The sequence below is a fragment of the Phlebotomus argentipes genome, unplaced genomic scaffold, assembly GCF_947086385.1.
Source record: "Phlebotomus argentipes unplaced genomic scaffold, Phlebotomus argentipes genome assembly contig_5, whole genome shotgun sequence".
In the NCBI taxonomy this organism is placed as follows: Eukaryota; Metazoa; Arthropoda; class Insecta; order Diptera; family Psychodidae; genus Phlebotomus; species Phlebotomus argentipes.
The window spans coordinates 3,582,401-3,609,269 of record NW_026776165.1 but is presented as its reverse complement, the minus strand read 5'-3'; the positions used below and the strand labels follow the sequence as shown (position 1 = coordinate 3,609,269).

Below are 26,869 nucleotides of genomic sequence, written 5' to 3'. Positions count from 1 at the left end.
CTGATTGCATAATTAAAGAACTACAAGAGGTACAATTTTACGCTTGATTTTACGGGAAGAAAACGGGTTGTCAGGACATTTTATGTTTATGATTATATACACATATATCATATTACTACGATAGGTTATTGGAAAAAAGCAACATTTTGCGCAATTAATAAGCAGCGCAGGCGGGCAGGAAAGGCAAACGATTGGAGCGGAATCGATGAGGACCAACGACCGAGCAATGCACTGCAAGAGTGCCCAAGGATCAAAGCAAAAGTCAGCGCAAAAGCGCACGCACCGCACGCACGAAGGGTGAAACAAAACGCCCTTGAAAAGTGAAAGGGCAGAAAGGAGCCGAATCAGACGGCGTAGGCAATATCGAGATTATTGGTGATAATTAAGAGGGCGGTTCCGCAACACCGACACATGTGCGCATATGTTCGATTAACAGATTAATTCCGCATTTTCATGCTACCCCTCCGTTATTGCCCACTTTTGGGGGTGTGATAATTTCATTAGTATACATCGAAATCCTCTAGTTTATTCAGTCCATTCATCTTTTCGGGAATACATTCACAACACACCCTGAACGCTCGTTATTGAATTACGTGAGCACATAGACCGTGAGGGTGAAGGGCTGCCAAAAAGACGTTCAACGCTTAGCCAATAGTGGTGTTACCGGAAGTCGCCGTTTAGACGACTCCACGCATGAATATTTAAAGGGTGGCGAGTGGCAACACTGACAGCGAACGGAGCGCCAGCTGGTGAGCGCGTGGTTCGGCGGGAAAAGAAGCGTCACTTGCAGAGGTGCATTCAATGTGAAAGGAGAGATTCTTTGGCAAATGAAATACATGTACACTGAGTGAGTTTATCTTGGTTTTGTTTCATCTTTAACAAATGGTTCAGTTTCAATTCTTATACATACAAGGTCAAGTTTCAACCCAGAAAGTGATATAGTTCCCTAGAATCCCTAGGATCCGGCGGAGGGGCCTCATATTGGGGGTTTTGTTTTGGCTATAGATAGGCTATCAAACGCCATATTTGATATTTTCTGTTTTTGCCCCAGACTACCTACACCCTGGAAACCTATGCTGGAACTATAATTATTGCCCACGCTGTATTTCGCTCGAGTCGACGCAATTGTGAGTTATTTCGTAATTGCTTGTCCCTTTATTCGACGTCCCTGCCAAAGGAAATCTGGCCAATCAACAGTCGTGGAAGTGATTCCTCATGCTTCACGCAGGCGCTGTCCAGGTTCTGCGCACTCGCAATTGTGAGTTATTTCGTAATTGCTTGTCCCTTTCCGTGGGAGGAACAACGCGACGTCCCTGCCAAAGGAAATCTGGCCTATCAACAGTCGTGGAAGTGATTCCTCATGCTTCACGCAGGCGCTGTCCAGGTTCTGCGCACTCGCATTCCTCCACAACTGCCATTGGCTAATGGAGATTGCAATCCCTCGTCACGACACTCGTCATGAACGTATGACATGATTGCAAAAATATATTTCCGCCGAAAAGAGGCGCATGCATTTTCGCTCCCACTGATTGGCAACAAAAGGATGTCTTTTAATTGGGCGAAGCTCCGAAATTTAGGGTTGAAATCTGTAGCAATCAGCCAATTAAACACTCACGAATAACTTCTTATAAGACTTAATTCCCGATATTTCGTCCGCTCATTCACACTCGCTCTCCAGCTCCTTCTGCTTATCCTCGCGTCCTCTACTCCTCGCATCGCACACCGGCGCTGCGGTCGCCACAAAGTCAAGAGGCTGAATTGGAAAATACCTCACAACATTGTCTTATTGTATATACCCAAGCAACAAGTCGCGACTTCAACTTTGGGGGCTTTCTGAGTTCGCCCTCGAGACGTCCACTTGAGGGCTTGCTCAGGATTTAGAAATTTGTGGACTGGGTCTCGTTCCACGGTGGGGCGCTCCCTCCGGGGCGCTTCCCGTCCCAGGATCTAGGGTCCTCGGGTTTCCTAGAAGTGTCCGAAGAACTTTTTTCCCCATTTCATTGGGGGTTGCCCGGGGGATGGAGTGGTTTGGGCTCATAGAAGAAGAGAAAGACCGCGGAAGAAGTGCTCAAATGCTGGAACTATAATTATTGCCCACGCTGTATTCTCGAGATGGCTGAAATTTGTGCTCGAGATGAAAAGATGAGACGCCGAATTGAGTTAGCAAATGCTCTTAATATGCAATTAAATATTCGCACCAGCGAGCGATCGTGTCGAATACTTTTTGACATCAGCGCCACCGCCACTGGTCGTGTGCCCACGATAGCGAGACAACTTTGGGCAAATTTCGTCGAAGCCCTCAGATAGTCGCCGCAAATCGCACGAAAAGTCGTTCGACGTGTTTTAGGCGAATCTGACAACGTCAAGAGGGCGCCGAACGGCTTATGAGGACGTCCTCGGGGCTTATTTTGGCTAACTGGGTATATGTGATGGAATAAAAACACAGATTTTACTCTTGTTTTACCAGAAATCTTTATTATGACTGTAAGCTTTCTTGCTAATTTGCAAATTTGCCAGAAAATGAAGGGACATTAATTTTCAGATCAGAAGAAGAAATGAGATGGCTAATCTTTTTTTTATTTATTTAAATATATTTTGTATGTAATTGACTTAATTCATGGTTTTACATTTTTTGTAGATAGATGAATACTAAATATTATTAACCATTTTCCTATAAGGTTTGCTTCATCAGCATGAAAGACAGTTTTATGAGTTTCACACCATTGATTCGCACTTTTGCTGGAATTGCTGAAAGTGTATATTTTAGTTAAAGTATAAAAACCCGAAATGCAATCTATATTTAAACATCTCAGATTATTATACTTATAACTAACATACACCATTTTCACATTTTTCATCGATTTCCTCGGACAACACAGGTGAAGATTTTCGAAATTGCGTATATTATCGCTGGTGCATAGATATAAACCCGAGATATTTATATATTGTCGATTTTGCTGCATGGAAAGACGTTTATTGGCGTAATTTTATATAATTGCTGTTCTTCTTCTCAGCGATTACACAAAACTACGATTTAAAGCGTCATTTAACACGAAGACAATATATTTAATCCAAAATATCGGAATACTAAACGACTATTGAAGCGCTAAATAGAAGCAAAAATTTTCCTTCCTTTTTTGTTGTATAAAGAATACATTCCCAACTTACTTTTAAAAGAACTTTCAGTTAAAAGTGTTGCAAGTGAATAAACAAGATATTTTTCATTATTACAACCATTACAATATTTATTTTTATTTATTTATTTTATTTCCCAGCAAACGCAAAATGCTAAGTCTCAAATGTTGAGCTTGAAATAGTTGATTTTTGTGCTATTATCCGATCAAATTTTAACCATTCGGTTGCTGCACTAGCAAACGTAGCGGTGACCAGTCAAAGTATTGATGCACACTTAAATACATAGATGTCGCATCATATAAAACCATGCAAAAACCATACCATTTCAATAATATACTTCGTGAATACAACCATTCAAGTGTATTGTATAAATAGCGCCATGCAAATCCCTTCAAAAGTGAGAGATTTGCATGCTCTCTTGCCTCTTAGGCCACAAACATATTTTTATATGATACGGGAAACCGGATGAACGGAAGTCCATGGAAGTTCCTGATTTCTTGCTTAATTTTTATCATAAAAAAAAGCTCAAAACTGCACACAATATTTAGCAAAAAACCAGCAGAACAATTCGGAGAATTTTGAAAATTGCTAAAAAACATTAATGAAAAATTAGCTGGCCAAAGCAGTAAAATTAGCTTAAAAATGTGCTGTAAAGTGATGTATTTTTACACTATTGAGTTTCCTCCATCGTTCGCTGCGATCGCTTTATCGGTTCCATTTTAATACTTCAGCTGAGTACTTTTCTTACAAGTACTGCTCAAATTTTAGCTCAGTAATCTTAGCACTTTTTAACTGAATTCACTGTTTTTTTTACCTAATTTGGCTTGCTGGGTTCTTAGATGGTTTTGAAATATTTGACAATTTCACGACCACACAAATATATATTAATACATATATTAACGTAGACGTACAGAAAGCTTACGGTAAACATTTTTGTCAATAACTTAAATTCCATTGAGTTAATTGTATGATTTGATCGAGTTTATCGATATAACTTTATTTATTGAATTACTAATAATATACTCAAAATTTACTTAAAATGCATAGATAAATACGTAAATACCTACAATGAAATATTTCTCACATGTTTTTTTTTATATGTTAATTTTTATTCTAAAGTATTTTCATTGGCATTTCTAAGAGAGTCCTTCTTTATTTTTCTCATAAGTCGGTGATACACCAGTCTGAGATAAGTCAGAGATCTCTCAACTTCTGCCAAACGATTAAACTGAGTATGAAAGTGCTTCCAAAGCGAAGCTTTCAAATCGTTCACAAAATGAGTTCTGTGGTAAGAAGTTAAAATGTCATAGTGCGGCATTGTAATTGTGAAGAGTAATTTTATATCAGCGATTGACATCTTAGGTGCTCGATTGTGTATCTGTAAGCGAGAGAAATTCTGTGTCAAAATAAGTTGAAACAAATTCATTCAAACACTCACGCAACATTGGATACTTCTTTGATCATTTTCATTGATATCATGTAGAGTTTACATTTTATAAATCTATAAAGTAGTTTGTATTATTCAGAATATTACTTTGTATGGGAATTCCTAGAAGTCCACAAAATGATAGTATTAAATATATCCATGAAAAGTGACTCTCGGTAAATACGCTCAAAACACATTTAGATTTCCATGAGACACCAAGTATGTATGTATATGCTCATTGAGCCTCTTTATGCCGGGCCAAGTTAAATGCTGCATTTATCATTAATGTAGCATTTAACAATATTCGGTTTTATTTAGTCCATGGCGTTGATACCGGGACACACGCGCTTAAACAGAAATCGAATCATGTCGCAACGCGACGCGCAGTTGCGAATGACGTTCAGTGAGGATGTGTGTGAGAATTTGACAGCGCACACGCATGCGCAACCGCGCAGTTTGAGCCGACTTTTAAGTCCATGTCGGACTAGACTAAACATAAATGCTGCATTTATATTAAATCCGACACGGCATAAAGAGGCTCAATGTGGCTTAGTCGGTCCTGCGATGGATAAGCGGTCATACTCATGAAAAAGCTACGAATCTACGAACATTCGTTTGTACATATTAGTTTGAAGGAAAATGAAATGTGACTCGTGGAGAGTAAATCAACTTCCGGTCATTTAAAAAACCAAGTGAATTTGTGGGATATAATTAAAAATAAGAAGATCATCTGTATTACAATCAGGGACAATTTTGTCTTCCAGTTGTAACAGCGCGCAGATTCCTCCTGTCTAAGTCGTTAATTTGCCAATTTATAAGGGTGCCAAAACATCTAAATCATTTTCTTGTTAGACTCGACAAAGAAGACAACTCCTTGGGTGATATTTTCTAAGAGAACGGAACGATTAAATGACAATGGAAGAAAATCTCATCTTCAGATATGTGTGACTGGAGGTACATAAGTAGGAAGCATACTATATACTTAACTCTAACAAAATGCAAATAAAAATTCAAACGAGGATTTACGAGTAAATTCTTCCGCATTGAACGGTGAAAAAGCACTGATAATGAAATTAAGGATTTTTTGTGTACAAAGGCTCACGATACACGATATGGTGGAAATTTAATTCAATTAATATTGTGCCAATTAACCCCTATTAAAAGGGAGAAAAGTGAAACTGCATGAACAGTATGGAATAATTTCCGTTCATCATAGCTATTTATAGCGCACAACCGATGGACAGGAAGATTTCAAGAGTGCGGGGAGTATTCAAAAGTTCACATACAGTGGCCACCAATATAATAAAACACTTCAGCTTTTACGGTTTTTATCCGTGCCATGATATGTGCCCTTGTATATGCCAGAAATTTTAGGAATGCAATAGTGGAATACAGTATCCTAAGAGTTCCTTGAAAAATCATCGCAAAACTTCAAGATCTCACGAAAACACGATAATCCTAAGATTAATCATTATTTAAGTTGTTTGCACTTGAGAGCAATCAATAGTTATTAAAAACAAGGTCACAATTCAAAAAAAAAAATCACACTGATTTCAGTGATGGAGATGAAGAAGAACAAATCAACACCCAAAGAAATACAGATTCAGTAGGAAACTCACTCTATGTTGATTACTCATTTCACGATGTGCTTTCGCGTTAAATTTTTCCTGCACACAATCCTTGGAGAATTCACAGTGTTTGCAAGCACAGGAAGGAGCTTTCGACGCGTCCGTCCGCGCTGAATGTCGCCAATGCACTGATGAACAAACAGGATTCTGTGCGTGCGCTTTTGTAGGCTCAAAAATGGGGAAAATTTAATTGAATCTCATTCTATTTTTGGATCCTTTTAATCCGTAAAAAGGTAGAATGGGGAAAATTTTTAAACGCAAACATTAAACGATCCCGACAGAAAGTTCACTTCACGGACGAATATGGCATCATAATTAAATTATTAAACTCAATTATTGGTATATTTTCCGGTGGGGATAAAAATAAATTAGCGATAGGGTAAATTTCACCCTTTGTCATATCATGCATCACCGTTAATGCGATTGAAAATCAATAAATTGCATGTTGGTATAAATGACTCCTGTTGAACAGAAACGTATGTTTTGTCCCAAAAGGATGTCTTTACAGTGCTGACAATACAAAATTTTATGCTACAGAAAATGCTTCACATCGCTTTTCGGCCAAAGATCAAAGTGTAGTATCTGTTCTTATTAGTTCTACACTTAATAGATCCCTCATAGAAAATGCTTCACAACAATGACATATTGTAAATATAATAAAAAATGTAGATAAGCACACGTTTTGCGTGTACTTCATGTATCTAGCTGGGATTTACTATAGTTTTGTCCGTTGCCAACTCGATTTGGTCAAAAGAAAAGAAAGCATGGAAATTTTCGTCTGCAATATGATATCCAACTCATAAAATTCGAACGTTTCGCATGAGCTTTCCAACGAGCCTGAACTTTTTAAGATCGTACAAAAAGAACCGAAAGAACCTAAAAGTTATGACCTATTTTTAGAGACGTCCGGACCTAGACAACACATATATATCATATGATACAAATGCTATCAAAATGCATAACAGATTTGCCGAAAGAAAGCCGCGACACGGAGGAGGCGAGCCGCGGTGATGACGACTCGAACTCGCTTCCGCTGGAGTAGATGAGATAGGGCGATGAGGAGCGCAGCAGCCTGGGCTTAAAGATGGCAGTGCAGCGCTGATCCATGCACACCTGGAAATAACGAAATTCGTGTCGATGGAGGAGTAGCGATCCTCAAAGCTGGACTCACGATTGCGATCCGTGTCCACAATTTCGAAACTATCCGCCCCCGAATCCCTGCGCACGCCATTCGCATCGTCTCGGCCGGCCGGGCTTCTGAGCATCTTGGCCGGCGGCAGGAGGCTCAAGAGCCTCCGCTTCAGCTCCTCAATGCGCTCCGTCTCCTCCTGCAGCGGCGTCTTCCCGCTCACCACGATCACGTTCGGCTCCAGCGTCTCCGGACGGCGCTCGCCGCTCGAGACGGACTTCACCGGACTGGACTCCTCGATGGTCTCCTCGCGGATCTGCTCGTGCTTGATGTAGGAATCGCCCACCTTCTCGAAGTGCACGTTCTCCAGCTCAAACGACAATCCACCTGCGAGACAAGGATTAACATTAAGCCAGACATCGAACCCAAAGTGCAGATTTTCCTACCGTTTGCATTGTTCAACGATGGTTTGGATCCCAGTTTCTCCACTGCCTTTGTGTCTGAGATACTCTCCACGTCGCTGGCTTCTTCTCCGCTGGACTTCTTGGCATCCTTGGCTTTGCTGGTGTCCGAGCGCCGCAGTCTCAGAGACAGCTTAGTCGTGTAGGCGAGATTCTTGAAGCGTTGCGATATTTTCGGCTCTAAGCTCACCTCCGACATCTGCTTTGTCACAGCACTCTTGGCCGCCCGGCTGGACGCCGTGGGGGCGCTAGAGAAGGTGCTTTGGCGAAGCAGAGGACTTCCTGATGTCGACTCGGCTCTCGAGAAGGCCGCGGCGAATCTGCTGGATCGCGTGGTGACTTTCTTCGATGGCTTCCGCACGAACGCCAGGATCTCGCGCATGACGCTGGTCTTCTCCTTCCGCTCCGCCGCCGGCGGACTCTTCTCGACCGCCGAGGACTCGACGTTGCTCTCCACCTGGCGCTGGATGATGGCGATGGTCTCCGAAGGGTTGGAGATCGTAATGGGTGGGATTGGCACCGTGGGACTCCGGCTGGGCGTGAGCGGGATCATCATGCCTTGCGAGAATCCAATGGGGCTGCGTCGCCCGAGGATCAGGGATTGCTGCAGAGAAGTTCTGAAAGCGAGCAAGGCCAATTATCCGCCCGGATCGGTGGAAACAACAGTCAACTCACCTCCTCTCATCCGGCGAAACTCCTCCTGACATCCGCCGGTCCAGCGGAGGCGCCACGCCGGACAACGGGCTCCGTCGCTCGTAGTCGATGGGGCTCCGGTGTCCGGACTGCTGCTGCACGTGAATGAAGGACGTGGGACTCCTCCGGTCCGTGGGACTTCTGTGTCCCGAGCGCGACGGCTCGTAGCTGAGGAAGACGGGGCTGCGACGCCCCTGCGGACTGCGCTGCTCGGGCGCGGCTCCGCTGGGACTCCGCCGGCCCTGCAAGTTCAGCGACGGCGTCGTGCTGTTCTTTCGCCTGTGCGACTGCCGGACGGTGTTCTGGCGCGACAGGGACATGGGGCTCTTCTGGGACGTGCTGCTGGGGCTCTTGCTGTCGTGTGGCGACACTCCGCTGGGACTCCTCTTGCTGCCCACGCGCTCGATGGCCAGGTTGAGCTGACCGGACGTCGGCGCGATGGCCGAGGAGCTGCTCTTGCGCTCAGATGGACTGCGCCTGGTGCGGAAGCTCTGGGATTTGGCTGAGCTGAGCGTGGTGTTGGAGCCATAGGGATCGAGGGAGCTCTGCACGGACATGGAGCGCCCCTTTGCGTGTCTCGCTCGTCGCACTCGGCTGGAGTTGGGCGACAACTTTCCCGGATCCACACTGGCGGGATCAGCTTGGAAGGCCAGTGCGTTCATGATAATCGAATACGGCACAAGGCCAAGTGGGTGGATTTCCCGCATCAGCACATTCGCCGGTATCTTGTGGAACTGGATGTACTCCAGGAAGTTGCCCAGGATCTCCTTCAGAGGGTTCGCCTGGAAAGGAGGAATTGAAAACTCAAATGCTTGCCATCATTTAGGGGTGGATCAACTCACCGGGCTGCTGTCGCAGTACTTCTTGCTCCACATGAGAGCCGCCTGGAACTTGGTGAATTCATCGGCTCTGAGTTTCTCCCTGGCCAGAATCAGCCGCACCACGTGCTGTGGCAGAAGGGTGACACTGCCCTGTTTTAGCACCTCGTTCCCGTGCTCGTCCACGAACTCCAGCACCTTCTGCACGAGGTTCTTGGTGCACTTGTACTGGATGTAGCGCTCAGCGGAGGCCAGCAAGGCGCACACCGTGTCCACGTTGATGCAGTACTGCACGAATCCGGCGGAGGCTCTGCGCAGCTCCTCCAGGCCGTAGTAGTCGGCGGCGTTCATGACGCCCAGCAGCGTCCGCGGCTGCAGCGTCACGCCGCCGGTGTGAATGTACTCGATCAACTGCCTGAAGACGTCCGGCTCGAATTCCTCAATGATCAGCGTCTGGTGCTGATGTCCGGTTGGCTGGAGAGGGTTTCAAAAGGGTGGAGTTAGTGATGGCAGAACAGCCTGGGAAGTCAGAAAAGATTCATAGTGTAACAGTATAAGTTCGCGACGTTCAGCGGGTGGATTTTAAACTTCGTCCAAAGACAAGTCCCCTTAGAGCAGAACAGACGGCTGGAAAGACCCCCACATTCTCCTTACTCTGAGTGTGTCGAGACTCGGTGAGTCTAGCAACGCCAGTCGCTCCGTCAATGCGTCCGAGAACACTACCTCACAAGTGCCCTTTTGAGTGGAACGTCGTCTAGGACGAGGAATCCTTACTGCCGCCCTGACATTGGTGATCCCGGTGATCCTAAAGCGCCGTTTAGTGCTCTGTCCAGCGTCCGTGGAGAATACTCTGGTACTGTCGACATAATGATACTGACGTCGATGTGCCGCATCCTGTTAGTGTAGCCTACAGCCGCGAAGCGGCCTTAGCTTGACGAAGGAGAGACTGGGCGCCCGCCCTGGCACGCGGTAGTGGGAATTTTGACCTTCGATAGAAACCGCGTGTCGAGATCTCTTACCGTTCAAGCGCTACAAGTCCATTTACGACAGACGAACCGACAGACGGAAACCAGGAAAAAGACCCATTTTTTCGTCAGATTTCGTCCTATTTACAATCCTTCAAAACGCCGAATCAAATGCCATCATGGGCATCAAATGCTTCGCCATAATTGAGTTGCGGTAATTGCCAGTGCATCGGCGAGTAAAGTGACCACATGAATTGGACACACTCTGAGGACACTCAGTTTCCACCCACGCCAATTATCGGCAATCACCGCTCGACCGCTCAATTTGAGAACTTCCAGCGCGTCCTTTTACCAATTGCCATATCATCCCGAAAACCCATCACACAGAGGATCTTCTTTACACGGAAGGGGGCACGAGAAGGGACACAAAAGAAATTAAAAGACAAGGATGAGGCGAGAGCGCGCTTCCACCCTCGTAGCTACCTGCTGGGCGGCGTTCTGCAGGTTCAGCAGCGGCTCCGAGGAGCGCTTGAGGAAGAGCCTGAGCTTGTTCTCGCGCTGCGGCGGCTCCTTGCGCCTCTGCGGCGACGGCGCCTGGTACAGGAGCTTCTGGAAGACCCTCGAGCGCGCCGCCAGGACAGCCTGCAAGTCCAAGAAAAGCGGGCATTAATGCAAGATCGGGAGAAGCTTCGCAGTGTCTGACCTTCACAGCACAGACTGGCTCCCGCGTCTCTCCCACGAGGAACGTCACGTCGCAGAGCTCTGGCATGGAGGCCAGGAACTTCATGTCCTCCGCCAGGCCGCTCTTGTTCTCGAAGATGGACAGATCGGAGTCGAAGCAGCCGCCATAGCCGGCGGAAGTGGAGGGAAAAGCCTCGGGAAATGAGGCCGCCGTCATGCCTGCAAGTCAATTTGCGCTTGAATTTTTCCCACATTTCCATCAACACCATCGATTCACAAGGATTCTGCATTGAATCGTCGCTCACGGAAAAACTTTATAATTCGCTTAATGCCAGTTACTGACTTGCAACGCAATTACACGAGCGTCAATTCATCCAAAGGGGATGTTTTGTGAACGGAAATATCACTTTTTGCTCAATTAAGCGAAGCGCTTTTCCCCTTTTTGTGTCCTTTGAGCGGGGCAAAACCAGTCAAACTGTTGCAATGCAATTATGAAAAAGTTTTCAGTGTGATATTTTGTAAGCTTTAAAGCTGATGCAGTAAAGTTGAAATATTGATTATTATTACATTCACGTATAGCTTAAAATGCAAAATAGAATCAATGCTCAAACTACAATCATTTTACGTTTATAGTAAACTGCAAAATCAACTCCTTGCTATTCTAAATTGAAATTGTTCTGCGTCTCTTGCATTACATAAAACATATGGAGTCCTTTTTCATGCAATTTCCCCTTGAAATTCCTGCCATTTCTCAGAAACATCTGCAGTTGAAGGTTACGTGAATTTTGCATTTTCCTCGGAATGTTTAAGACAAAAAGCGCGCACAAAGCGCGGCTCTCAATGGCTAATCGATGCGACAGTTGATTCTGCAGTCGCCGTAATTGCTCTTGAATGGCTAATGAGGCTGTGGCATTTGGGGATGGAAGACATGACAAAGGGGATACGTTACTGAAGAGCGACGGATGGTACGGCACGGCGGTGGGAAGCGCTGTTGCCATGGTGTCCCTAATGCAAATATCCTCCTTGCCAGGCGAGATTGAGTGGCCCTGAAATGTGGAAAATGCACTCAATGATGAGGAATATGATGTACACACCTTTAAAAGATGGCAGAGCAATGAGTTAAATTCACTCGCGAACTCCAGGCTCTCTCCTCCAGCCAATCTGCCCAGAAAATATCCTCAGTTCTCTCAGTCTTCGGTCCGGAAGATTCGCGCTTCTTCCTCCTCGCCGTTCAACAAGAACCAATCTCGCGATTCCCTCAAAGTGTATTTTTATTCAACACTTATTTACTATAAGAGTAACGCAATCTCTCAACTTATGACGGCAAAATTTAAAGCGCGGGAAAAGAGCAGCAGCACACGGTTCGTCGTGGAAGGACCGCGCAGAACGGGCACAGCAGGACAGAGAGCAGTCAGGCAGCACTCATCGGCGCAGGACGAGAGAGGTCAGCCCATCCCAGCATCAGGACGGGCTGATATAATCTCACTGTTTTACACCAATTTCAGTTCATTATCGCTCCAAAATTATTCATTACACTTTAAGATTGAGATTAATTGAAATTACGTCGTATTCATATGATGAAAGTCCTTTAGATTTTTTTCACATTTGATGATTCAATGAATTCATTTATATTTCATTGCTTTCAACAAATATGATTAAAAAGCTAAGGAATAATTAATTGTGCAGGACACAGAAGCATAAACAAGGAAACTCAAATTCACTTTTCCAATTCACATCCTATATTTATTAAAATTATATCTAGTTCATTGTGACTAATTCTCGTTCAATATCAGGTGTGTTCATCACATTTTTGGCTCTCGCTCGCCAGCAGTGAATGGTCACTTTTGCGTTTAAACACTTGAGCTCTTCAAAATATGTACATGCGTCAGTTCTACAGTGCAGGATTCCAAAGTGAAATCTTTCAACACACTTCAAAATCCTGCATATAAAGCCGCCACATCACGAAATTATGCAAAGATTGGAAATTATTGGGCGTTCCGGAAAGAGGTTGGAAATTCGAACAATAATTCTGAAATTTCGTCGTATTCATATGTTGAATTTTCTTAACGTTATTTCACATATTTAATGAAACCATGTCCGTTAAAAAGTCATGATATTCAATAATTATGTAAAAAACGCAAAGAATGAAAAAATTTGCGCAAGAGAGAAAAACATTGAAAAGTCGCTTTCAAATTCGCTCGTCGCTTTTTCTAATTCACCTCAGCATGGATATATAAAAGCATTGTACATATATGTAAAACCAAGTCAAAGCTGTGGCTACATCTTGTCCTAGTAAAGACGTCTCAACAACCGCACAAGATCAAGAGAGGCGGCGAAATCCGTCGAAGGCGCGCGGTTGCGTTGGGCAAGAAGTCAGACGGGAATGCACGTCCTTTTCGCGTCCGCAGGACGGGAAGCGAGAGCAGGAAGCGTCGCTGGGACAAGTCGATTCACTGGGCGTTTCGAGAAAGCACTCTTCTTCAGTTCAGGATTAAGACACAGCGGCGCGAGGCACGGGCGGGCAGGGAAGCGACAAAAGGAGCAGGGTTGAATGAAAAACTTACGAAGTAGAAACGATCCATCGTGAAATGCGTCTGGGCGCCAAGTTTCCCTGCACACAATCCTTGGAGAATTCACAGTGTTTGCAAGCACAGGAGGGAGCTTTCAACGCGTCCGTCCGCACTGAATGCTGCCAATGCACTGATGAACAAACAGGATTCTGTGCGTGCACTTTTGGTGGCCCGAAAAATACGCGCATTTAATTGAATTACGCTGTGGTTTTGCAACCTTTTAATCCATTAAAGGGAGAACCGAGGGAAGTTTGGGAGGACGACATTAAACATATAAAAAAATTTGTCCATTTCACCACATAATCATAATGCAATTTATGAAATTCAATTATTGGCATATTTTCCGGTGATGATAATAAAATAGCGATAAACTAATTTCCGCCCTTTGTCATATCATGCATTGGCGTTAATGCAATTAAAAAATCCATTAAATCCATGTCGCTAAAAATGTTCCCGCCGAACACAGAAGCGCGCGTTTTGGTAAAAAAAAATGGATTGGTCACATTGAGCTGGACGAAGTCCGGCTTTATTGGCAAACGCTCAGAAAATCGAGTAAAATCAAAGAGTGTGAATCTCACAGTGTGTAGAGAGGCGAGGAAATAAGGCACTGTGACGTCACAAGGCACGTGCAAATCGAATGTAGACTGCTCTGATATTTTACTGTATCTCCTCTTCTCAACAGAGTTGTTTACACTACTTGGACTAAAGTGACGTTAGCGAGAGCAAATATGACGAAGTCTAACAAAATGGGAGTCTTTTTCCTGGTTTCCGTCTGTCGGTTCGTCTGTCGTAAATGGACTTGTAGCGCCTGAACGATAAGAGATCTCGACACGCGGTTTCTATCAAAGGTCAAAAGTTCTACTCTTGCTAGAGAATGATGATGTCAAATCATACCACCCACCCCTCCGTCTGCCATTTTGATCACCCCAAAAAAATGCTGCTCATTTGTTCAGCTCCTACGGCAATTGGTTTGGGCCCAAATTCTGGCATGTTATAGCTGACTTCAAGACCTTTCCAACGAACCGCCATTTAAGGATCTAGGTCCTTCCGGCTCCTAGATTTTAGAGTCCTGATTTCGAAAATTTAAATGGCCATAGCTCCGCTCTAATTAACCGATTGGAATGATTTTGAGTTCATTAGAAAGGTCTCGTAAAATACAATCTTTTACTCAAACATTATAAGTTGATAGGACCACCGCTAGAGGCGCTTAAATTAAAAAAAAAAAAAAACGATTTTCGAAAATTTGAAATCAAATATTTCAAAAAATAGAAAGTACATTTTCTTAAAATTTTAGTATGTTGAAGTTAATATTGAGATCTTTTGAATGAACCCCATTCATGGGGATTGAAATCCTTGGAGGTTTGCTATGGGGAGTCAGAGTTCACACATTTACGTGTTCAAAGTTTTAATTTTGTATGTATTTTAACATCGGTTCTATTTATACGATTTTAATATTTTTAGGCCCGTATAAAAGCTGTAGCAAAAATATAAAAGAACAATGGAAGTTCATCTGACCACCGTTAGAGGCGCTAAAATTTTGAAAGTCTAAAATTTTGTTTTGACTTCATTCTGTTTTGAGAGTAATTTTTCAATACCTCAATAGTTCAGTTCGCGACTATTTCAAAATTTGGTTATACTTTTTTGCAAACGCCATCGAACCCGAGTTACGGAGGTTTGATATTTTTTATTCAAATTGTGTCGGTTACATTTCGAGTTCTTCGCGTCGTTCAGCTCACCCAGAAGCTTGCCGTGGCGTTTGCTTGTCACAATTTGTGACTGAAAAAATTGTATTTCTTTTCTTGGAAAATCTAGAAGCGCATCCAAATGAATTGTGTCCATATTTAGAACCATTTGAAGACTAAAATTATGATTAGAACCTTATAATTGGAGCAAAAAAGGAAGAAGAAAAAAATGTTGCTTTGCAATGTCATTGGCACAAAAAAGTATTGCGCAATCCAGTAGATATATTGTCACAGAAAAATTGTAATCTTTCCTACGACAAAACTAATTTCAAAAATACTTTCTTTTTTTTAAATCATGTTAAAAATCTAATAGTTCTGTATAAATAGTAAAACATTATCGTAAATGACAAAAAAATCTTTCGTGAATAGACCCACGTAGTAAAAAAGCAACATATAAGCAAATCCACCCATAATTTCGAATAATCCCAATTTCTCAATCCCTATGGCACGGATTAAACTAAAATTTTAAATTTTGAGGAACAATATTTGAAATGGTCAAAACTCTAGTTCTAATTTTCATTTTCTAATACAATCACTACATTTATTACACATTACGCCCAATATCTGGAGCTGCTGAAAGTGCATGTGTCAACTATAAGTATAGGATTCTAAAATGAAATCTTCAAACACACTTCAAAATCCTGTACTTGTAGCCGACGCGACACACGATTTTGCGAAGATTTGGAATTACTGGGCGTTTCGGAAAAAGGTTGGAAATTCGAACAATAATGCTGAAATATCCTCGTATTCATATGTTGAATTCTCTTAACGTTTTTTGACATATCTGACAAGTTAATGAACTCATTTAAATTTCATTACATTTAACAAATATGTCAAAAACGCAAAGAATGAAATTTATTGCGCAAGAGAGAAAAACATTGACGAGGAAACACAATTTCACTGACAACTTATTAAAGTCACATTTGATTAAAGTCGCTTTCAAACTTGGGCGTCACTTTTTTAATTCACATCCCGAATTGTGCTGTATTTTAAATGTAACTGAAACTCTCAGCAAATGCTTCCGCACGTTAACAATTTTAAGAGCATAACTCAAAAATGACGTGTTTATAATTGGCTGAATTGAAAAGACATTAAAATCGTCAAATGAGCATCACAAATTCACTTTATTTGTAGTGCAGAAGAGGTTAAGATACATGATTTTTGTAACTATTTCTGAACCTCGTTCTTCATGCAAATTACACTGACAAAAGCATGTACTTATGAAAGAGAAATAAATATATTCATTACAAGTAATGTAGATTAATATTTGTATGTAAACATTTATGTTGAACATCAAACAGTCGTAGCAGTAATATTTTTAGCAATTTTTTTTAAAGGAGAAAAGCGAAAAGCAGTTTAGAATCATAGCTGAAATAGCATATCACACATTAGATTTGGCGGTAATATGGGTGATAATTGTAATAATTCGGTTGATTTGTTGAAGATGACTCAGAAGTTTCTGCAGTATTTTGGACTGAAGAATCATCATTCTTTGCCGCTCTTTGCTTCCTAATCCGCCGGTAAACGCTTTTGAGTCGAGCCAGCGTTCGTGGAACTTCAGCGTGGATATTAAATGCATTATATATGTAAAACCAAGCCTCAGCCTTGTCTGAATTTCTGCGAAAAGTCCTTAATCGGGAATTTAAAATCTCCTCATATGGTTTTGCAATATACATAAGCAAATTCTTGTCAAATTGTGAAATGTTAGGTCCGCGTTGGCGACGCTGGAAGTGAAGAGAATAAAAGCCTTTCACAGTGCGACTTCGAAAGCGTTCTGAGAAGATTTAGCTTAGTTAAAAAGATTGACGTATTTAGAAATCAGCGAGTGGCTTTTTCGACAGACAGAATGGCCTCAGTTCTCGCCACTCACTTCTTGTCCTTCTCGACGCTTCCAGGGCTTTTGCATTTTTGAATTCGTGGCCTAATCACTACAATCACTTAGTGTAGTTAAGTATGAATAAAGTACTTAAATGAAGCGCGAGTGTTTCTCTGGAGCGGCAAGAGGAGGAATAGTGCGGAGATTCCTCAGCCGTCTTCTCGTCGTCTTCCCGGGCATTGGAGTGGACTTTGGGGCAGAGAATCGGCGCCGGACACAGAATTTTTTGTCCTTCGTCCGCGGATGAAGAGATAAACTAATTCTGTGTACTTCTCAGGTGAGCTGAAGACTTTTCTGGACATATGTCCTGGTGGAGGACTGCGGGAGGCGTGAGATGAACTAATCCACGCTCTGCCACTCTATTTGAAGGTGAGGACGAGACCATTTCTGGGATTTCCTGGCGGAGGAATCACTGGAGAGTTCATTGTGACTAATTCTCGTTCAATATCAGGTGTGTTCATCACATTTTTGGCTCTCGCTCGCCAGCAGTGAATGGTCACTTTTGCGTTTAAACACTTGAGCTCTTCAAAATATGTACATGCGTCAGTTCTACAGTGCAGGATTCCAAAGTGAAATCTTTCAACACACTTCAAAATCCTGCATATAAAGCCGCCACATCACGAAATTATGCAAAGATTGGAAATTATTGGGCGTTCCGGAAAGAGGTTGGAAATTCGAACAATAATTCTGAAATTTTGTCGTATTCATATGTTGAATTTTCTTAACGTTATTTCACATATTTAATGAAACCATGTCCGTTAAAAAGTCATGATATTCAATAATTATGTAAAAAACGCAAAGAATGAAAAAATTTGCGCAAGAGAGAAAAACATTGAAAAGTCGCTTTCAAATTCGCTCGTCGCTTTTTCTAATTCACCTCAGCATGGATATATAAAAGCATTGTACATATATGTAAAACCAAGTCAAAGCTGTGGCTACATCTTGTCCTAGTAAAGACGTCTCAACAACCGCACAAGATCAAGAGAGGCGGCGAAATCCGTCGAAGGCGCGCGGTTGCGTTGGGCAAGAAGTCAGACGGGAATGCACGTCCTTTTCGCGTCCGCAGGACGGGAAGCGAGAGCAGGAAGCGTCGCTGGGACAAGTCGATTCACTGGGCGTTTCGAGAAAGCACTCTTCTTCAGTTCAGGATTAAGACACAGCGGCGCGAGGCACGGGCGGGCAGGGAAGCGACAAAAGGAGCAGGGTTGAATGAAAAACTTACGAAGTAGAAACGATCCATCGTGAAATGCGTCTGGGCGCCAAGTTTCCCTGCACACAATCCTTGGAGAATTCACAGTGTTTGCAAGCACAGGAGGGAGCTTTCAACGCGTCCGTCCGCACTGAATGCTGCCAATGCACTGATGAACAAACAGGATTCTGTGCGTGCACTTTTGGTGGCCCGAAAAATACGCGCATTTAATTGAATTACGCTGTGGTTTTGCAACCTTTTAATCCATTAAAGGGAGAACCGAGGGAAGTTTGGGAGGACGACATTAAACATATAAAAAAATTTGTCCATTTCACCACATAATCATAATGCAATTTATGAAATTCAATTATTGGCATATTTTCCGGTGATGATAATAAAATAGCGATAAACTAATTTCCGCCCTTTGTCATATCATGCATTGGCGTTAATGTAATTAAAAAATCCATTAAATCCATGTCGCTAAAAATGTTCCCGCCGAAAAGAGGCGAATGGTTATCGGTTCCACTGATTAGCATGAGAAGAATGTCTTTCATTTAGACGAAGCACTAAAATTTAGGGTTGAAGTCAAGGTTGAATTGGAAAATCCTTCGCAAAAATGCCTTATTATATGTTATATAAACTTCAACTGCAAAATCAAGGCGGGCAGGCGGCGAACAGACCACCAATGAGGTAAATTAATTAATCAGCGCGGGACACTGAAGTATAGTAGTACAAAGATGAGGCAGCACACGCCCCCAAGTGGCACAGAAGATGATCCGAAGCTGAGAAATGCCAAGGCGGACCCCAAAGACCCCGGATAATCCAGCAAAGGCTCCCACTTCACATCACCCAGGAGGCGATCTCAACATTTTCACTCATTAACAAAAATCTCGCTACGAACAACACGCTGAGGACGAGCGGGCGAGCAAATGCACAGCAATGTTACAATCTCTAAGTGAGCTCTTCATAACATAACATATGCCTTCAGTGCCGTGATAGCACTACTATCTATGGAAGAAGTATTGCAGGACAATCAGCAAGATTCAGTTTTGCATTCTATAGTAACAAGTATCAAGTGAATAAAAATCAGTGTAGTGTAAAAATTCACTCGATGTATCATTTCTCATCGCATCTCCGTGCACGGCCATGGTAATCCAGCCAAAAATAGGAGATTAAGGTCGCTTCTGGCCGGATAGTCTGGCCAGGGCCCACAAAACACCTCTTCTAACCTCTTTCTTCACATATAAAGGTAAATTGGTCTTAACAACCCTACAGTTGGAACATCATATTAGGAACGAAACTGCCCCACTTACCCCTATATTATATAAGGCATGTCACGTCGTATACAGATCTTCCGGACTGCTCTCCACCTTCTTGAGCACGATGCGGAACGTGAAGGTGTGCTTGGGCGACACGGAGGAGGCGCGCCGCGGCGACAGGGCGCGCTAATGGAAGTGCTTCGCCATGCCGTAGGGCAGCGTGTAGTCAAAGTGCGTCTCCAGGGAGGACTTCCGGCCGTCGCTACTGCCGCCTGAGCGTTGCTGGAACGTTTCAACATCCACGAGCTCAATCGACGATTTACGGAGATCAAAAGGTGATCTCTTGTCACCGGGAGTGGCTTCCATCATTTCGAAGCTGGACGTCTGATCTTCGTAACTCGTCGAGTGGTACCTGGAGAGCAGAGAGGGAATTGGCATCGTGTCTGCTGGGGCGCGCATCGCGGATTGAAGTCTCTCTCACCTGGATATATCGAAACTCGTGTCGATGGAGGAGTAGCGATCCTCAAAGCTGGACTCACGATTGCGATCCGTGTCCACAATTTCGAAACTATCCGCCCCCGAATCCCTGCGCACGCCATTCACATCGTCTCGACCGGCCGGGCTTCTGAGCATCTTGGCCGGCGGCAGGAGGCTCAGGAGGCTCCGCTTAAGCTCCTCAATGCGCTCCGTCTCCTCCTGCAGCGGCGTCTTCCCGCTCACCACGATCACGTTCGGCTCCAGCGTCTCCGGACGGCGCTCGCCGCTCGAGACGGACTTCACCGGACTGGACTCCTCGATGGTCTCCTCGCGGATCTGCTCGTGCTTGATGTAGGAATCGCCCACCTTCTCGAAGTGCACGTTCTCCAGCTCAAACGACAATCCACCTGCGAGACAAGGATTAACATTAAGCCAGACATCGAACCCAAAGTGCAGATTTTTCTACCGTTTGCATTGTTCAACGATGGTTTGGATCCCAGTTTCTCCACTGCCTTTGTGTCTGAGATACTCTCCACGTCGCTGGCTTCTTCTCCGCTGGACTTCTTGGCATCCTTGGCTTTGCTGGTGTCCGAGCGCCGCAGTCTCAGAGACAGCTTAGTCGTGTAGGCGAGATTCTTGAAGCGTTGCGACATTTTCGGCTCTAAGCTCACCTCCGACATCTGCTTTGTCACAGCACTCTTGGCCGCCCGGCTGGACGCCGTGGGGGCGCTAGAGAAGGTGCTTTGGCGAAGCAGAGGACTTCCTGATGTCGACTCGGCTCTCGAGAAGGCCGCGGCGAATCTGCTGGATCGCGTGGTGACTTTCTTCGATGGCTTCCGCACGAACGCCAGGATCTCGCGCATGACGCTGGTCTTCTCCTTCCGCTCCGCCGCCGGCGGACTCTTCTCGTCCGCCGAGGACTCGACGTTGCTCTCCACCTGGCGCTGGATGATGGCGATGGTCTCCGAAGGGTTGGAGATCGTAATGGGTGGGATTGGCACCGTGGGACTCCTGCTGGGCGTGAGCGGGATCATCATGCCTTGCGAGAATCCAATGGGGCTGCGTCGCCCGAGGATCAGGGATTGCTGCAGAGAAGTTCTGAAAGCGAGCAAGGCCAATTATCCGCCCGGATCGGTGGAAACAAGAGTCAACTCACCTCCTCTCATCCGGCGAAACTCCTCCTGACATCCGCCGGTCCAGCGGAGGCGCCACGCCGGACAACGGGCTCCGTCGCTCGTAGTCGATGGGGCTCCGGTGTCCGGACTGCTGCTGCACGTGAATGGAGGACATGGGACTCCTCCTGTCCGTGGGACTTCTGTGTCCCGAGCGCGACGGCTCGTAGCTGAGGAAGACGGGGCTGCGACGCCCCTGCGGACTGCGCTGCTCGGGCGCGGCTCCGCAGGGACTCCGCCGGCCCTGCAAGTTCAGCGACGGCGTCGTGCTGTTCTTTCGCCTGTGCGACTGCCGGACGGTGTTTTGGCGCGACAGGGACATGGAGCTCTTCTGGGACGTGCTGCTGGGGCTCTTGCTGTCGTGTGGCGACACTCCGCTGGGACTCCTCTTGCTGCCCACGCGCTCGATGGCCAGGTTGAGCTGACCGAACGTCGGCGCGAAGGCCGAGGAGCTGCTCTTGCGCTCAGACGGACTGCGCCTGGTGCGGAAGCTCTGGGACTTGGCTGAGCTGAGCGTGGTGTTGGAGCCATAGGGATCGAGGGAGCTCTGCACGGACATGGAGCGCCCCTTTGCGTGTCTCGCTCGTCGCACTCGGCTGGAGTTGGGCGACAACTTTCCCGGATCCACACTGGCGGGATCAGCTTGGAAGGCCAGTGCGTTCATGATAATCGAATACGGCACAAGGCCAAGTGGGTGGATTTCCCGCATCAGCACATTCGCCGGTATCTTGTGGAACTGGATGTACTCCAGGAAGTTGCCCAGGATCTCCTTCAGAGGGTTCGCCTGGAAAGGAGGGATTGAAAACTCAAATGCTTGCCATCATTTAGGGGTGGATCAACTCACCGGGCTGCTGTCGCAGTACTTCTTGCTCCACATGAGAGCCGCCTGGAACTTGGTGAATTCATCGGCTCTGAGTTTCTCCCTGGCCAGAATCAGTCGCACCACGTGCTGTGGCAGAAGGGTGACACTGCCCTGTTTTAGCACCTCGTTCCCGTGCTCGTCCACGAACTCCAGCACCTTCTGCACGAGGTTCTTGGTGCACTTGTACTGGATGTAGCGCTCAGCGGAGGCCAGCAAGGCGCACACCGTGTCCACGTTGATGCAGTACTGCACGAATCCGGCGGAGGCTCTGCGCAGCTCCTCCAGGCCGTAGTAGTCGGCGGCGTTCATGACGCCCAGCAGCGTCCGCGGCTGCAGCGTCACGCCGCCGGTGTGAATGTACTCGATCAGCTGCCTGAAGACGTCCGGCTCGAATTCCTCAATGATCAGTGTCTGGTGCTGATGTCCGGTTGGCTGGAGAGGGTTTCAAAAGGGTGGAGTTAGTGATGGCAGAACAGCCTGAGAAGTCAGAAAAGATTCATAGTGTAACAGTATAAGTTCGCGACGTTCAGCAGGTGGATTTGAAACTTCGTCCAAATTTCCATCTCAACACATACTTCAGGAGCACAAAATAAAGGTAAAATGTGTAAATTTGACTGCCATGAGTTGAGAGGCAGTTCACTAAGAGGCAAAAGTAAATCGTCTTTTCCGGTCGAATCTGCTCGTAATCCTGCTCAGGTGCGTACTCCCCAACAGACAAGTCCCCTTAGAGCAGAACAGACGGCTGGAAAGACCCCCACATTCTCCTTACTCTGAGTGTGTCGAGACTCGGTGAGTCTAGCAACGCCAGTCGCTCCGTCAATGCGTCCGAGAACACTACCTCACAAGTGCCCTTTTGAGTGGAATGTCGTCTAGGACGAAGAATCCTTACTGCCGCCCTGACATTGGTGATCCCGGTGATCCTAAAGCGCCGTTTAGTGCTCTGTCCAGCGTCCGTGGAGAATACTCTGGTACTGTCGACATAATGATACTAACGTCGATGTGCCGCATCCTGTTAGTGTAGCCTACAGCCGCGAAGCGGCCTTAGCTTGACGAAGGAGAGACTGGGCGCCCGCCCTGGCACGCGGTAGTGGGAATTTTGACCTTCGATAGAAACCGCGTGTCGAGATCTCTTACCGTTCAAGCGCTACAAGTCCATTTACGACAGACGAACCGACAGACGGAAACCAGGAAAAAGACCCATTTTTTCGTCAGATTTCGTCCTATTTACAATCCTTCAAAACGCCGAATCAAATGCCATCATGGGCATCAAATGCTTCGCCATAATTGAGTTGCGGTAATTGCCAGTGCATCGGCGAGTAAAGTGACCACATGAATTGGACACACTCTGAGGACACTCAGTTTCCACCCACGCCAATTATCGGCAATCACCGCTCGACCGCTCAATTTGAGAACTTCCAGCGCGTCCTTTTACCAATTGCCATATCATCCCGAAAACCCATCACACAGAGGATCTTCTTTACACGGAAGGGGGCACGAGAAGGGACACAAAAGAAATTAAAAGACAAGGATGAGGCGAGAGCGCGCTTCCACCCTCGTAGCTACCTGCTGGGCGGCGTTCTGCAGGTTCAGCAGCGGCTCCGAGGAGCGCTTGAGGAAGAGCCTGAGCTTGTTCTCGCGCTGCGGCGGCTCCTTGCGCCTCTGCGGCGACGGCGCCTGGTACAGGAGCTTCTGGAAGACCCTCGAGCGCGCCGCCAGGACAGCCTGCAAGTCCAAGAAAAGCGGACATTAATGCAAGATCGGGAGAAGCTGCGCAGTGTCTGACCTTCACAGCACAGACTGGCTCCCGCGTCTCTCCCACGAGGAACGTCACGTCGCAGAGCTCTGGCATGGAGGCCAGGAACTTCATGTCCTCCGCCAGGCCGCTCTTGTTCTCGAAGATGGACAGATCGGAGTCGAAGCAGCCGCCATAGCCGGCGGAAGTGGAGGGAAAAGCCTCGGGAAATGAGGCCGCCGTCATGCCTGCAAGTCAATTTGCGCTTGAATTTTTCCCACATTTCCATCAACACCATCGATTCACAAGGATTCTGCATTGAATCGTCGCTCACGGAAAAACTTTATAATTCGCTTAATGCCAGTTACTGACTTGCAACGCAATTACACGAGCGTCAATTCATCCAAAGGGGATGTTTTGTGAACGGAAATATCACTTTTTGCTCAATTAAGCGAAGCGCTTTTCCCCTTTTTGTGTCCTTTGAGCGGGGCAAAACCAGTCAAACTGTTGCAATGCAATTATGAAAAAGTTTTCAGTGTGATATTTTGTAAGCTTTAAAGCTGATGCAGTAAAGTTGAAATATTGATTATTATTACATTCACGTATAGCTTAAAATGCAAAATAGAATCTATGCTCAAACTACAATCATTTTACGGCTGTAGTAAACTGCAAAATCAATTCCTTGCTATCCTAAATTGAAATTGTTCTGCGTCTCTTGCATTACATAAAACATATGGAGTCCTTTTTCATGCAATTTCCCCTTGAAATTCCTGCCATTTCTCAGAAACATCTGCAGTTGAAGGTTACGTGAATTATGCATTTTCCTCGGAATGTTTAAGACAAAAAGTGCGGCTCTCAATGGCTAATCGATGCGACAGTTGATTCTGCAGACGCCGTAATTGCTCTTGAATGGCTAATGAGGCTGTGGCATTTGGGGATGGAAGACATGACAAAGGGGATACGTTACTGAAGAGCGACGGATGGTACGGCACGGCGGTGGGAAGCGCTGTTGCCATGGTGTCCCTAATGCAAATATCCTCCTTGCCAGGCGAGATTGAGTGGCCCTGAAATGTGGAAAATGCACTCAATGATGAGGAATATGATGTACACACCTTTAAAAGATGGCAGAGCAATGAGTTAAATTCACTCGCGAACTCCAGGCTCTCTCCTCCAGCCAATCTGCCCAGAAAATATCCTCAGTTCTCTCAGTCTTCGGTCCGGAAGATTCGCGCTTCTTCCTCCTCGCCGTTCAACAAGAACCAATCTCGCGATTCCCTCAAAGTGTATTTTTATTCAACACTTATTTACTATAAGAGTAACGCAATCTCTCAACTTATGACGGCAAAATTTAAAGCGCGGGAAAAGAGCAGCAGCACACGGTTCGTCGTGGAAGGACCGCGCAGAACGGGCACAGCAGGACAGAGAGCAGTCAGGCAGCACTCATCGGCGCAGGACGAGAGAGGTCAGCCCATCCCAGCATCAGGACGGGCTGATATAATCTCACTGTTTTACACCAATTTCAGTTCATTATCGCTCCAAAATTATTCATTACACTTTAAGATTGAGATTAATTGAAATTACGTCGTATTCATATGATGAAAGTCCTTTAGATTTTTTTCACATTTGATGATTCAATGAATTCATTTATATTTCATTGCTTTCAACAAATATGATTAAAAAGCTAAGGAATAATTAATTGTGCAGGACACAGAAGCATAAACAAGGAAACTCAAATTCACTTTTCCAATTCACATCCTATTTTTTTATTAAAATTTGGGTGTCTGTGGCCCAATGGTCAACACGTTTGATTCTTAACGCTACAGTTGTGTGTTCGAATCCCACCGAGTGCAAAGGTAACAAAGCAGCAGAGTACAAAAAATTAAGCCTTTCAATGGCAAATTATAGCTGTCATAACGGGTTACTGTTGAATGTTCCAGCTGAAACATATGCTTCACTGGAATTGTCTTGCGTTCTGTCCCTGTATATAAGATTAGATTTAGAACCATTCGTGGTTGGTCGGCAAACTGACAATGTGTCACCGCAAAATAAAAAAAAAAAACTTGTTCAAATATCTTCTCTAATAGGTAGAGATGTTTGTGTCCCGCGATTGGACAATTATTTTTATAAGCTTTACTGGAGCTGCTGAAAGTGCATCCGTGAACTCTACGTACAGGAATCTGAAATAAAATTATTCCACACATTTCAAAGTCCTGCACGGATAGTCAACATGACACATTATTATGCAAAGATTCAGAATTATTGGGTGTTTTGGACGGAGGTTGAGAAACTCTGACAGCGGGATAATGCCGAAATTTTAATATGGTATAAAATATGTACCCAGTAAAAACAGCCACGATGGAAAACCGCGGGATTCCCACCGGTCGGTCCCTTATTCCCCAGTGGATTTTTTAAGGAAACCCCCTTGGGATACCCGCAGATTTTTATACACAAATTTGTATGGAGCCTCTCCGCGGTTATTCGCCGGTTTTTTAAAGGGGATTCTCCAGCGGATATCCACTGGATTTGTGGCGGGCAAATCCACTGTTTGCCCGGCCTTTTGGGATGAAGGATTTGGCCTTAGGGATCCTCGCGGGAATTCTGTGGTGCATCCGTTACGCTCCATGGCAGCAGTATGGAAAAACGATGGATAATCGATGGATAGCGGATTGTGTTTTTACTGGGTATATTTCTCGCTCATAAGTACAAGTTTTTGTGAACGTGGTTTGCGTCCACCACTGTCTAAGTAATGATGGCCAACCTCCAGAGAAAAATGGTCACAATGGATTGTATTAGTTATCTTCCCCAGTTCTTACAAAAAAGGAAAAAGAAACAAAGCAGTAAATGCGCTGAAAATAAAGATAGTATTTCACTGATGAATGGAATAAAAGAGTCGCGAGAAAGGCGAAAAATCCGCGCTCCCACGGATAGCGAAGAATTCGCTGATTAGGCGTCTAGGATGTATGGGAGAAGACCATGAATATGATTGTGAATAAATGGGCAATGAGTCCAGCGCTGATCCTCAACAGAGAAAGTCATCTTTTAATTTATCGGTGT

The 26,869-nt window shown here is 45.1% G+C and overlaps 1 protein-coding gene and 1 pseudogene across 1 annotated transcript; both read right to left on the bottom strand.

Moving 5' to 3' along the window:
• Positions 1–1,657: 1,657 nt before the first annotated feature.
• On the bottom strand, positions 1,658–11,153 carry LOC132266108 (serine-enriched protein-like). The gene is made up of 7 exons (XM_059766947.1): positions 10,959–11,153; positions 10,739–10,897; positions 9,315–9,764; positions 8,455–9,254; positions 7,765–8,396; positions 7,314–7,705; positions 1,658–1,753 (listed from the first exon to the last, which is right to left on the bottom strand). Exons 1-7 carry the CDS (start codon positions 11,151–11,153, stop codon positions 1,658–1,660), a joined length of 2,724 nt encoding a protein of 907 aa, XP_059622930.1.
• Positions 11,154–19,758: 8,605 nt separating this feature from the next.
• LOC132266105 (serine-enriched protein-like) lies at positions 19,759–24,061 on the bottom strand (annotated as a pseudogene).
• Positions 24,062–26,869: the final 2,808 nt, after the last annotated feature.